The following is a 13,592-nucleotide window of genomic DNA, read 5'->3' on the forward strand; positions in this document are numbered from 1 at the left end:
TTTGGGTTTTTATATTTGTGTGAAACCTCCTGCCTCTAGATATTAGAATGGAAAACGCTCTAAACTAAACACCCAATTCTTTCATCTGGCTTTTAATTTTAAGGTATGTTTATAACTTTAGTTTTAAGTTTTATTCAGTATTTGGATTCGTGGTGTTTATTTTTATTTTATTGAATTCAATTTATTGATTTTTAACACTTCATCGTTTTATTTTTGTAAGTTTTAGTCCTGCATTTGTTTTTGTTTTTTTGTTGTTTAAATTTTTGTTTTTGGAGCACTTTGGGCTGCATGTTTGTATGAAAGGTGCTATATAAATAAATCTGAGATGAGTTGAGTTTTAAAGTGCCATATATGTGTAATCACTGAGATATAAGAGTATCTTAGAAAATGATCTTCAAATTCACTGCTGTCTATTACTGATGGCTGTTGTTGAAAGATGAAATCACAGATGAATGGTGTCATTATGTTTTTACCACAACCATCTAACACATGTCATACTCACTGTTTTACAGGAACATGCAAGGAAGGCTCTGGATGTCCTCTGGGAGAGGAGGCAGAGAGGAAGTGACTTGGTGGGAACTGTCATCAATATCCATAATGGAGAATGGGTCCGGAGAGGTGAGACCACTTAAACGCAAACATGCGGAGAGTAAAGCCATCAAAACTGTGGTAAAAGCAAGAGATCAACGCTGGAAACAAACACACATGTTCTCACATAAATAATGATAATTAAACTGTCATAATAATCTGACAGTCTTCTTCCTTCTGTGTTTGCCAGAGAGTGGAGTTGGTGCTGGTATTGACTCATACTATGAATATCTGATGAAGGCCTACATTCTTCTAGGAGACAATGTTTTTCTGGAGAGGTTCAACATCGTAAGTCCTCCATGAATGTATCACAAAAACAACATCCTGGCATTGTGCTGTATTCTGCTCCCTGTTGCGACATCATTGGCCCACACCCAGTCGAGAGAGTTGAAGACACTTTTCTGTAGTAACTAATATATTTTTCATGGTGTTTGTCTGTAATAGCACTACAGTGCCATTATGAAGTACATTAGCCAGCCTCCCCTGCTGCTCAATGTGCACATGCACAACCCCACTGTGAGTGTGCGGAGCTGGATGGACTCCCTCCTGGCATTCTTCCCTGGCTTACAGGTTTGTTGTTCTGTCTTAAAGGGGACCTGTTATACAGGTTTTTATTTTTATTCCAGTGTTGCATGAATCACAGTTCACATAATTCCTTATTTATCTTATAATGGCCCATTATAAAGCACCTCTGTTCATTCTCGGTCTCATACAAGCTCCTCTCTTTCAGGCAAGAAAGCGCAGAAAAGAAAACTTTAGCCCCACAAACTAAGATCATTTCTCATTGTTGATTGGAAACCGCAACGCAAATTTATCCGTACAAGTTTAGACCTGAAACAGATCCCTAACATGAGAGTTAACAGCAGGAACAGCCACAGCGACAAAGATTACAGCAGGATGTTTGGTCATTTTTACGCTCATTACCTGCTTATGTGACATAACGTTGGATTCAGTCTGTCAATCACAAGCCGTGTGTACATTTTTTCGATATATGTTGCTGGTTACAGGAGTACGTGCGCTGACGTCAGCCCGTCGCAAACCGCGTGTTCAGAGCAGTCTGAAGCCTATATTTTTTTCTTAATAGAATTGCTTTTACATACATTTACCTCAATATTTGCCCACATTTAATATAAACATCCAACATCTTTTATATGACAGAAAATACAATTGAACACATATACTTCAATTGAAACATAGCAGAAGGTATAGAAATGAGAAATTGTTGCACATTTCTAGAGTGACATTTATTTATTGTTTATATAGGTTTTGAGAGGTGATTTGAAACCAGCAATTGAGACTCATGAGATGCTTTACCAAGTCACCAAACAGCACAAGTTTCTTCCAGAGGTAAAGAATCGGGTTTTTTTTGTTGCTTTTTTGCTCTATTTAATGACATAGTAGGCAAAGATTAAATATTTATGATATTCAGTAGGTCTAGGCAACATGGATACGATTTTATTTCACAATATTTATGTATCATTTTATAGAATTCTATATATAAGTTATGATGTATTCATTATAAAGTTGTTGTTATACAGTACATTATAGTCAGAAAAAATTATAATGTTCTTCTAAATTGCAAAACAGAACTTAGAAATTTGTCTTAGTTTTAATGTGAAAAAAGGTGTGGCTAACTTTCTCTTTCTTCAATTGATTTCTATGAAGGCTTTCACAACAGAGTTCAGAGTTCATTGGGGCCAACACCTCCTGAGACCAGAGTTTGCAGAAAGCACCTACTACCTCTATAAGGTGACAAACCTGACCGGACAGGTCATTAACAGAAAAGAAAAAAAAAAAAAAAAACGGAATGTGAGATTAGGTTCCTGGATTCAGCTGTTATAAAGAGGCTAATTACCGAAATCACTCTATTAGACTGTACCTACAAAGTATTGTTGTACTATTCTAGAAGTATCTTCTGAGATGTGGGGGTCAAAGTTATTATTTTTTTTTTTTTTTTTTTTTATCTCTGCAGGCCACTGGCGACCCCTACTACCTCAGAGTGGGACAATCCATAGTGGAAAAGCTCAATGCCTTCGCCAGGGTGCCTTGCGGGTTTGCTGCTGTGCAAGATGTCCGCACTGGGACGCATGAAGACAGGTATTGTGTTCCAAACATGTCTAAACTGAGACGTTACATTAAACGATGTGGTCTAGCACAAACCTCCTGTTTTAACGAACCTCGGAATATCACGTGAATGTGCGATAACGTCTTCTGTGTGTACATGTGTGTACAGGATGGACTCGTTCTTTCTGGCAGAGATGTTTAAGTACCTGTACCTGCTGTTTTCGGAGAAGAACCAGCTGCCGATCGACATTGACGACTACATCTTCACCACAGAGGCTCACCTCCTGCCCGTCTCTCTCTCCACCACCCAGCCACTCTGTCAAGGCAACAACACGGTGAGAGCTCTTATTTCATTTCATCTTAAACACAGGTACAGAGTAGACATCGCATTACGATATATTTAGTATTTCTGATTTATAAAAAAAAAGCTGATAAATGCTTCACACACTACAAGCGCATTTATTTCATTTTATTGGAGAGTAGCGTCATTGACACACTTTAAATGATTACACTAAATACTAATTGCTGTCTACCAATACCAAACAGTGTAATTTAAAGAATGGGACAAATTGACATTCTGTGGCAATTACACACATAGATTCTCTATTGCTTCTATGATAATGCTGAATATTCAGACGTTCACTGCTACAATTCTAACTGACTCTTTTAATTCCTAAACTGACATGTAATAGTACAGTAGTTACGTAGTTATTTAAATTAATCCGTGTGTCCTGTGCTCCAGGAGACTGTTCCTGTTTCTCAAGAGGAAGATCTGTTTACACACTCCTGTCCCAGCACAGAGACATTGTTCCCCAACAACCCTTCATTTGCCAAAACCATCCGGGACGGCTACAAGTACCTCACTGGGGTGGGAAGACCCTTCCACCCTCTACCCATCAGGTGTGTCCATTTGTAAGAGGCTTTTTAATTCAGTGGTCTTTGGTGGAGTCAGCTATAATTATTTTGAGTCTTAACTCGAGAGTATTTATATTTTACAGGGAAATTGAACTACCGCTCCATGATAACGGCATGGAGCCTGTGGAGTTCTTGAAAAGCATGGGCATTTCTCTCACTCCAATTAATGAAGTCGATGCAGGAGACATCGGAAGTCAGAAGGTATTTTGGGCACTTTGCACTCACCTCATTTTAATTTAAAAACCTGCAGGAGACTCATAGTATTTGCCCCAAAATACACTTTTATGCGGAAGTCCTTTTTCCCCCCAAAACGCCACAACTGAGGTACAAAGTTGTCGAGATCCACAGAGCAACAACAATACATTTTTCAACAGATTTCTTCATTATCTTATCCGCTATAGCTTGTGTTTTTTATGTTTGCTTAAGCTCTAAACATGGCCACTGTGGTGTCATGAGGTTTCCAGCAGTGTAGTGTGGAGGATAGGAAATGTGTCAATCACAGCAAATGAATCTCCAATTTCATTTTGGTTCTTAAAAATGATTTAAAAAAAAAAAAATTTTTTTTTATAGCAAAGTTCAATAAATTTAAAAAATTGGGTCAGAATGACAGAATATATGTTAAACCTGACAGCAGACATTGTGGGAAAATAATGAATTGTTGTTTTCAATCTATTTTCTATATAGGAGCATAAAGGAGTGTACCGGGTCAAACTGGTGGCAGAATTAAGTCAGGCACCGGAGGAGGAGGTGGTGGTGCCTCATGTTGTTCAGCTCATATCCCCTCCATTTCTGGGAAGGACGGTCCTCACTGCAGGACCTGCCAAGTTTGGAATGGACCTCACCAAGCAGGAGCACGGGGTGAGATAAAACTCTGTACAGATGTACAGAACATCAAAGCTAGTGTAGCTTTCATGAAAAGAACCGGCGTCTTATTATAGTAACAAGTAAAAGGAATATAATTTGAATAGACGGGGCCTCCGCAACCATGCAAATGTCTGCTTTTTTTTACAAATATTATTGATGCTTATATGCACCTTTTCATCTCTTTGTCTCGTTCTTTTAATACTCAAGGTATTTGCACACTTTTTCATCTCAAACACAAGATCAAAAACATTCAAACTAACTCCTGGTCCGCAGGTGAAGGGCAGTATTGTGAAAGCTTCCCCCTACACTGCATGTGGGCCAATAGATAATGCAGTGGAGCTTGAAGGTCATATCGCTCTGGCACTGCGTGGTGACTGCATGTTTGCTGCAAAGGCTCGTTGGCTCCAAGACGCAGGAGCCATAGGAGTCATCTTTATCGGTGAGGATCATGAGTGACCTGAAACCAGAAAACTGCTTTTTTTTTTTTTTTCCTCCTCCTACAGTACTTCTCATAGATAAATACAAAAAGTTGAAAATACTGCTAAATACTAAAGCCTGGACCTCACAGAAATTCAAATGACTCAAATTGTCATTTTGCCCCTCAGACCACCGTGAGGATAGTAATAGCGAGGAAACACCCCTCTTCCAAATGGTTGGAGACGGGGATGCCACCGAGGACATCACCCTGCCTTTGGTTTTCCTGTTCAGCCGTGAGGGTGCCGTGCTCACAGCTGCCCTGGAGAAACATCACAATGTGGATGTGCTGCTGCTGCCCAAGGAGAGGCAGCTCGGACACGGTGAGGACCAGAAAGAGGAACATTAATGGATAAGTCTGATGATATACTTTAGTTTAGTCATTGTCAATAAATTCCCTGAAAAGACCAAAACCAACTATCTGTTGGACTGTCTTTTAGTACTCTCTAAGAACTCAGTCCGAAGCACATTCAATTCTACTGAAGATGTGAATCTTATATTATTTTGCTATAGCATACTGTATTTTCAAAAAAAAAAAAAAAAAGGCATACAAATCTGATAAAACTGCTGGGAACTACAGATTTAAATAGTTTAGTAGGAACAATAGAGGTGTATGACATTTACAAAAAAATGCTACATCAGTCTCTGGCTGCTGTACAGGCAACTCTTGCTAGTATATCGACATATCTACTGATTTATATAAACTATATAATATCAGCAGATATTTCCTGTGAAATCAATCAGCTGTTACTTACAAGCAACTTTAAAAATTCAAGAAGAAAGCGTTGCGTTGCGTCTATTCAGCCCTTATCTGCTCAGGGTTTTAGAATTTTCTCATTTTATGAGTCATGTAGACAGATACAAATCCACAACAAAGCCCCCTACAAAGCCACAATCCACTTGTGGTGACTTGGTTTAGATGATCTGTCTCACCACTTGGTGTCACCATTGAAACCTGTGCTGATTATTTGGAAAATGAACTGCAATTACAGCTAAGCGCAAAATCGTAGTCACTGCCTCAGATTTTCTCCGTTCTTCTCCTGTTTTCTTGATTTCATTGTTTGTCTTCATTCTCTAGCTAAAACTGAAAAACCTGTCAGCGTGAACATAAAGCTGCGCCTGGCAGAGGAGGGCGAGCTGGAGGCAGGAGAAGCCACAGGGACCACCCTGGAGTTTGTCTTAGAGAATGAAGAGGTGTTTCTTAAGGAAGAGGAGGAAGAAGAAGAGCTCGGAGGGAAACGACAATCACAGCAGCAGCAGGTCTGCACCGAGGCAACGGAGACCGACAGACTTGAACCATGTTCAGCAGATTCCTCTGACAACACTGGACCAAACACATATCCTTGACCACCGCTGATCCCAAAGCAGCCGGGTTTACTAACACTGATCCATTGTCAGTTTTGTTCTGAATGGCATGTGCCTCAGAGCTCCTCACTGCCCCACAGCACACGGAGCCCTAACCGACACAGCCTGCATGTTTCCAACCGACGGAGGAGAGATAGCCCCGCTCATATCCTGTCTTGACTTTGAAACCGAAAGATAGCTTTATCTTTACTCTACAGTCGAAGCGGAGGTTGTGTTGTGCGGGTTGTGCAGGAAACGAGGCAGTTTCATGATCACATCAGACTAAACTAAGAAGTCGAAGGCCAAAAGCTGTAGAAGAAAAAGAAGAATAGGCTGTTGCTGCCTGAACCCAAACCCAGTAGTGTTGCTGTTGTAGGCACATGTAAGGTGTTCGTGCTAATGAAGACCTAGATCATTGACTAGAGTTTAAAATGACCTCACTTTAGAATAATATATACGAGGCAACAACAATGCCCTAAGATGTGTTTTTTTTATGCAATGCGATTTGTTTTTAATCTAGATTGCACCTTTTCACCTTTTCACCTCTTCACCTCAACAAGTACTGTTTAAATATTCAGTAATGATGAGTGGAATATTTCCTGGCCAGTAGATGGTGGTAGCTACCATAACTTCTCAGTAATATAATTTTCACAGACGAAGGAGATGGACTGGGTGTAATTTGGAAAGTTTCTTTGATTTTGTACAGGTAAAACGACTTCAGGGAATTCAAAGAGTGAATGCAGGTTGCAAGTTTAACCCATTTAAGAAAATGTTTGTATGCGTGTGGGTTTGTTCTGCACTTCCTTTTGGTACGCGAGTGTGTTTGAAAGTTGCGTGATAGCCAAATTACACAAGAAGGCATCTCAGTTAAAACACCACTGCTATCAGACAAAACTGTCAAGACTTCTACAAAGTCATACGCAAGAAATAAAGAAAAAAAGCTGGAAGAGATTGACCACCTCAAATCTTTTGAAATTCAGTTTGGATTTTCTTTTTTTAGGCCGTATGCTACTTTTTTTTCAACCTACAATTAAAAGTTTAGTTTATTTGTAATTAGTCACGTCATCCTAAAAACATTACAAAAACGAAACAGGCGCTCAGACAGTTGACCTCCGTCGAGGCCGACAGTCTCTCCTGTGACACACAAATCTGCAGCCACAACCACCGTATACGGTACGTCCGGAAATATTGACAACTACGGCAATGTTACTGTTGTACCATTTCCGATTCTACCGTATAAAACCACAGTCCCTGAATGCTCCACGGTGGTGTATTGGCCATTGGAAATATCGGGATAAAACCGAGTGCGGTGGCGCATCAGTCCACCGTCAAAAAACCCCCCAAATCCATCAAGATTTTCAAGCCGTGTCGGTCTCTTAATTTGGTCTTCTTTGTGCGCCTGTCATTCAGGGTGCACGTTAGAGCGTGCTTGAGTGCGGTTTGGTCCCAGCAAATAAGTTCAGGGCTGAATATCTTTACCAGAACACCTACGGTGCTCCATAACGACTGCTTGCTGCGTTAAGTTTTAGACAGTACATGTGTATCCCAGAGGATTACTGCTGGCAATGAATGCGGATCGTAACATGAAGTCATCTAGAATAGCCTGTTTTGTTACCGTTGAACTTTACTCCCATCTACTGGAATTTAAGATGTAATTACATAGTAAGTTCAAATGCTCTATCTCGCAATGTCAGTGAAACTGAAAAATAATTTGCATGAATTATTCACTTAGAAATTGAATGGGCTCTTCCTTGGCCCTTGCTACGCCCTCCCGTCAAGTTTCATGAAAATCAGACCCACATAGATTTTCCATAATCCTGCTGACAAACAGACAGCAGATTTACATTTACTGGGTATTATTGTGCCTCGCAGAGACTAAACCATTTCATTACGATGTTTAGTAACTTTATGCAGTAATGCTGAACAATTCATAACTCTTTAGGTTGCCTGGTTTTTAACTTTTGTGGTACATGGAAATGTGAGCTGATGTTTGTATGGGAAAAACTCGTGCCAGGGTGTGTTTTCTTGATGTTTGTACAGTGGACCTTTTCCTGATGCTGCTGAGCTAATTTAAAGTCTTAATCCAACATGATATTTTATTGTTTGTTTAGCCTTTGTATTTGGCTCTGCCAACCCGAATACCTCAGGACTGTGTACATTACTGTTCACTGTTCAGATTAAAAGGACCATGGACAAGAAATAAAGGAGGCTTTATATTATTTTACATGCTATTTAATAATGTGTCCCACTGTTGTCTGGGTTCTCTGTTGGTCAGTGGCCGAAGTTCAAAAAGTGCCAAAAGGGATGCATGACATCTTTATATTCCGTTTCTGGGATATGAGATGAGCAGTCTTGTCAATAAATTCCAAATGATTTCTTCTTTATTGGAGATGCATTTTCATCATTTGTGGGAGTTATGGCTTCCTAGGGACCTTTTTGTATCGCTTGCGTCTATTTTTAAATGGCATTTGAAAAGGATGATGTTGCGGCTGTACCGGAAATTGGGCTTTTCTATTCATTGTCCACAATAATGCCTTCAATAATTTGTTACTTTTTGCAAAATATTTCCACTCTAAAACATTTTAAGTAATAAAATAGGCAACTTGAAGTCACTTGAGAATACAGGAGCACACAACGCGCAGATTGAATTGGATTGTAAAACTTAATTTCAGAGTTACTTTAGTACGAAAACATTTCTTTGTACTTTGATTTTTCTTATAACAGGTGAAACAATGGCAATATAATTTTCATATCTTTCTTATCTATAAAATTAATACTATAGCATTTTAATACTATGTCTGTATTACCAAATAAATATTCAGGGGAAATATGAAAGGATCAATTGTGATAAAAACAGCAGATAACATAATGCCAATGTCCGTGAGCTACAGTGAGTTGTGTGTTGGTAAATTAAATGGATGTCGCAGTTCTGTGAGTATTTGTCAGGAGAAGATGAGACAGACTTTAAAATATTTTGTGCTAGATGTGAAAAGCTACCACAGAATAATTAATTGACAAGAATGATGGCCATATTAATATCGATGGTGATGCTGAGAGCACTGACAAAACAGGCCCACAGATTACTACGCGTTAAAAATATAAGATATTCAGACATTTTAGAGGAAGAAGTTCCTAGTAGTCGCGTGGTGAAGTGCAATTGCAATAAATAAGTACAATTTCTCTAAATGATAAAAGAGTCTTGTCATTTTCACGAAATAAACACGACCAATCAGTGTTGATAAATCTATTCCACTTGGCAGAGTAAGATGCAGAGCTTTATATTTAATTTAATTTGTACTATTAGTACTAGTCTATTTTGATAACTGACAGAAAGAGCTGCTTATTAATGGAACTAAACAATTAAAGCTTTTAATGGACTGAATTTCATGCTTTGTTTGGAGATGGTCTTTCAGCTCTAAGCAAGCAAAGAGGGCATGTCTGTCTCCAGCTGTCATTCACCATTATGCCTGTGATTGGAAGAGAATAAAGGCTGTGACAGAAATACATTATATATGTTTGCTTATATCTTAAATGAGGACCAGAGGCATCATCTTACTGCACCTGCTGCAACTGACGAAAGTGATTTGCTTAACTTTCCTCCACTGCCACTATCTATACGGACCAATATTAAACAATGTCTGCTGCTTAATGAAAAAATAATATACAAAATATATTTAAATGAATAAATGATTGGTTGACAAACAATAAATACAACAGCATTAACATAAGAGGATCCGTTTTTATTAGCACGCACAAATCTAGCACGATGTAAACCATGAAACCAACAACATCATATTATTAAACCGCTTCCTACACGTCATCACCTCTTTACCTCCTGCGTGTTTCCCTGTTATTAATCTCTCAGTAAACTGTTGCCTTCAAGTGCTGTGGGAACCTGATTGTAACAATAGAGGCGTGGGGGGGTTACAGTGAAGTCATAGGATTAAATTTAAAGGTCGAAAATTCCATCTATGTTTCAGTTAAACAAATTTTATTTTAGTCATTGCCATTTATTTACCTCTATCTTTAGTTTTCTGCTATTTTTGTCTTTGACAAAACTTCTGTTTTGAGTGGGTGACATTCATTCTAAGTTCACTGAAAAGGTGGTACGAGGAAATACTCTCAGTGATTGATAGCTCTGTCATCACATTGTGCTTTCAGTAAGAAACTACATCTATTCTTACATACTAGACCAATTAGAATAGTGGTCTATGTGTGGATTAGCTATCTACCAAATATTCTATTATTATCTATTACGTCCTGTATGCTGCTGTAGCGAAAAAAATTCCCCTCTGGGATTAATAAAGTAACTACCTAACCTAACCTAACCTAACCTAACCCAAGGCAATTTTATGTTGAAAACAAACCAGATGTAATGACCTTGTTTGGACAGTCTGTATTGCAGTAACAACATAAACTGTACAAAAAAAAAACAAATTCTTGAGTGGCATTGATATAGACTATGGTTTTACTGTGGCTATTTCCTATATGGAGAGAGCTATAATGTAGATTACAGACTTTACTGGAGTTTTTTTGTTGTTGTTTTTGTTTTAGTTTTTGGTCAATTTACTACTAACATACAACATATCTATAGGCTACCATTATTTATGAAAAGAAAAGCCAACCGCTAACTACGGCAGTGCAAGAATACACAAAAATTTGACCAAACTCAGTCCAGCTGTGGACAGCCTGGAAGCTAAAGTGATTCGCTATCACCTCTTAATGGTGAAAATGTGATGACGAGGTGGGATTTAAATCTTACATAATGCACCTTTAAAAGAAAGAACCACTTTCAATCACATTCAATTAAAATGTCGACTTTGAACAGGTTGACAGTAGATTAGCAGTCTCTAACTGCGGGCATAATCATTACAGTGATGACAAAAAGACACAATAGGCTATTGTGAATAAACTACAAGTCTGACAGGAGCAGTCCGTGTTTGAATTTAAAGGTTTACGAGGAGGCCATGAAGGCAGCATGGCAAACACATCCCCACCCTCCTCCCCTGCGTGAAGCCCCGCTATCTTTAGCACTGCCGCGGATTACAGTGCGCACTGTGTGTGGACAGTCTGCGCTCCGGTGTTACCTGCCCCGTTTATCGCCGTGTGCACCTTACGCTGAAGCTCGATTGCATTACAAAGCAAAACAGAAACCACAACCCAAAAAGCAATGGGGGAATGACAACAACACCCGTCTCCGTTTACGGTTCTCCGCCACCGAGAATACCCGATGATGATGATGCTGCTGCTGCTTCTCTCCAGCCCGCCGTACGGACCGCAGCACCGGGCCTCCCTGCTGCTGGTCTCCGCGGTCCTCCTTTGTGTCGTCCCTGCCAGTGCCAGCCTCCAAGGTAAAGTCACACATTAAACACGAAGCTGTCGAGCCAGTTATCCGCAAAGTATTCGCACTTTAGTGAGATACGTGTGATTTTTCTCACTTTTTCTGATTGTTTACGGTGTGAGTTTTGTTGCTGCTGGTGTGGGACGTCCCAGGAGTTTAGACGGCTGTTTTTGACAGGTTAAAACAAGTGCAAATTTGAGTAAGAAGAGCACAAGGGAAAGACAATCGTTCAAAAAAACTAAAATCCCTTCCTTGTCAGATCACTTTATATTTCCTTGTGTGCTTTATTATTTTTTTTTAATGTTACACTAAGCACATCCAGAATGTAAAGGAACAAAGTCAAATTGAATGGGATATGATTTGATTAATATAGATTTATGAGAAATAATGATTTGGAATCCACAGTGTGGTTTTATTTTAAGCAGCAGCCACAAAATCCAAGTAAAGGTCCCAATTTTTTAGATGAAAAGAGAAACAGGCAATGAAGTAGCCTACATTTTAAACTATAACTGTAAGGAACAAAATCTATTGTAAAAACAGGAATTTCCTAAAATAATGAGCCTTTTCTCGTTGGAATAATTAGGTGATCTGGAAACTGGGAACTGATTTGACGGATTTGAGCATATAGGTGCCTACAGGTTTGATTGATTATGCTGGTTTATCTGTATTTGTGTGTGCGAGAGTAATGGATCTCTACACTGTTGATTTGTGCTGGAGAGATAATCTACGCCTCAGCTTCTAACACAAAAACCCATGGGAGAACCAACAGCTGGACTGACACATGTAATCTTAAACCTTTATCTAAGACATGCACGCGCACACGCACACACACACACACACGCACTGCAGTCGGCTCTGAACACCTACTGCTATATTATGGACGCAGATTTGTGTGAATTTATAGATTTTAATATAGTTTTTCCACCCAAACACAGACCACACAGTCATAGTTGTTCACTTCAGATCACTGACATCTGAAAATCACAATTTTAAATTGGTGTGTACCTTCAACTTGCTCATGCATAATAAGGGGGGTGGAGAGGCAGTGACGCAGTACCTGCTGTGGGTTTTTTCCAATAGGGTAAATTTGAAAAGTCCCTATTCTTATCTCCTCACACATCATAAATTTGCTTGTACAGCTGTGTTTTTGTCATGATTACTTCTCCTGGATGTTTGAGCTTGACTGTCATGATGTACAATATGTGACACTGTTTTGTGACAGCTTTCAAAAGCCTCTGCAGAAAGTAGAAAAAAATTCTCTGTGCTCACCTGAAATCGGAGTTTAAAAGCATAATGTATAACTTTTCCGCACTAAAATGTATAAAAATGACTGGATCTAAATTATATTGTTGAGTTGTGTACTTAAATGATCCTAAATGCTTCCAGCATTGTTTGAACCCAGAGATTTAAGTCATTTTAATCAAAGTAACGGTCAATTCCATTGGGTCACCTGTCAGTGGGTCACCTGTCAGTGGCGTCACATCCACGTTATCCCTCTACTTGTTATAACTTCCTGAGAAACGGTAGCTACCATGGGTCGGCTTGCATGAGCTAGGCGGGCTGACTAACTACATTAGCTTACAACACAACAAATAAACTGCATCTAGTAAAGGACGCAGATAAATAGCTAAATATTAGACACGCCGAGCAAGACACAGCAGGAGTTAAAATGTAAAACAGAAGACATCACTAACTGAGATCGAGTTTCATCGGCAAAACCTACGGTACTTCACTATGTCAACAAACATTGGTATTTTTGTTGTTGTTGTGTTGATTGAGAGACCCCCAGTGGCGGCTGAATGGGTGACATTGTGGCAGGATGTAGGCTGTTGGTTGTGTACAGTGCATCCGGAAAGTATTCACAGCGCTTCACTTTTTCCACATTTTGTTATATTACAGCCTTATTCCAAAATGGATTAAATTATTTTTTTCCCTCAAAATTCTGACAAAATAATGACGTGACATAATTTTTTTTGAAATTTTTGCAAATCTATTAAAAATC

The 13,592-nt window shown here is 39.1% G+C and overlaps 2 protein-coding genes across 4 annotated transcripts in view; both read left to right on the forward strand.

Annotated features, from left to right (window-relative positions):
- The window catches only part of LOC138623814 (ER degradation-enhancing alpha-mannosidase-like protein 3), a 131,553-nt gene extending 122,920 nt beyond the window's left edge, over nt 1–8,633 (forward strand). For 2 of the 3 annotated variants that reach the window (XM_069703547.1, XM_069703565.1), the window contains 13 exons: nt 513–618; nt 779–876; nt 1,033–1,158; nt 1,852–1,935; nt 2,254–2,337; nt 2,561–2,685; nt 2,822–2,987; nt 3,395–3,552; nt 3,651–3,768; nt 4,252–4,425; nt 4,705–4,870; nt 5,037–5,228; nt 5,984–8,633. In XM_069703547.1, coding sequence (XP_069559648.1) covers nt 513–618; nt 779–876; nt 1,033–1,158; nt 1,852–1,935; nt 2,254–2,337; nt 2,561–2,685; nt 2,822–2,987; nt 3,395–3,552; nt 3,651–3,768; nt 4,252–4,425; nt 4,705–4,870; nt 5,037–5,228; nt 5,984–6,252 — 1,866 coding nt within the window. In that variant the 3' untranslated portion in view covers nt 6,253–8,633. The remainder of the gene's footprint in view (nt 1–512; nt 619–778; nt 877–1,032; nt 1,159–1,851; nt 1,936–2,253; nt 2,338–2,560; nt 2,686–2,821; nt 2,988–3,394; nt 3,553–3,650; nt 3,769–4,251; nt 4,426–4,704; nt 4,871–5,036; nt 5,229–5,983) is intronic. The other variant, XM_069703557.1, reaches the window with a different exon arrangement.
- Nucleotides 8,634–11,280: 2,647 nt separating this feature from the next.
- npdc1a (neural proliferation, differentiation and control, 1a) overlaps nt 11,281–13,592 on the forward strand; it is a 28,916-nt gene continuing 26,604 nt past the window's right edge. Inside the window, exon 1 of the mRNA XM_069703603.1 lies at nt 11,281–11,600. Within this exon, the coding sequence (XP_069559704.1) occupies nt 11,480–11,600 (121 nt within the window). The 5' untranslated portion in view covers nt 11,281–11,479. The remainder of the gene's footprint in view (nt 11,601–13,592) is intronic.

The sequence above is a fragment of the Brachyistius frenatus genome, unplaced genomic scaffold (genome assembly GCF_029030835.1).
Source record: "Brachyistius frenatus isolate BFR_SWC_R1_liver_20210118 unplaced genomic scaffold, ASM2903083v1 Contig_3, whole genome shotgun sequence".
Taxonomy (NCBI): Eukaryota; Metazoa; Chordata; class Actinopteri; family Embiotocidae; genus Brachyistius; species Brachyistius frenatus.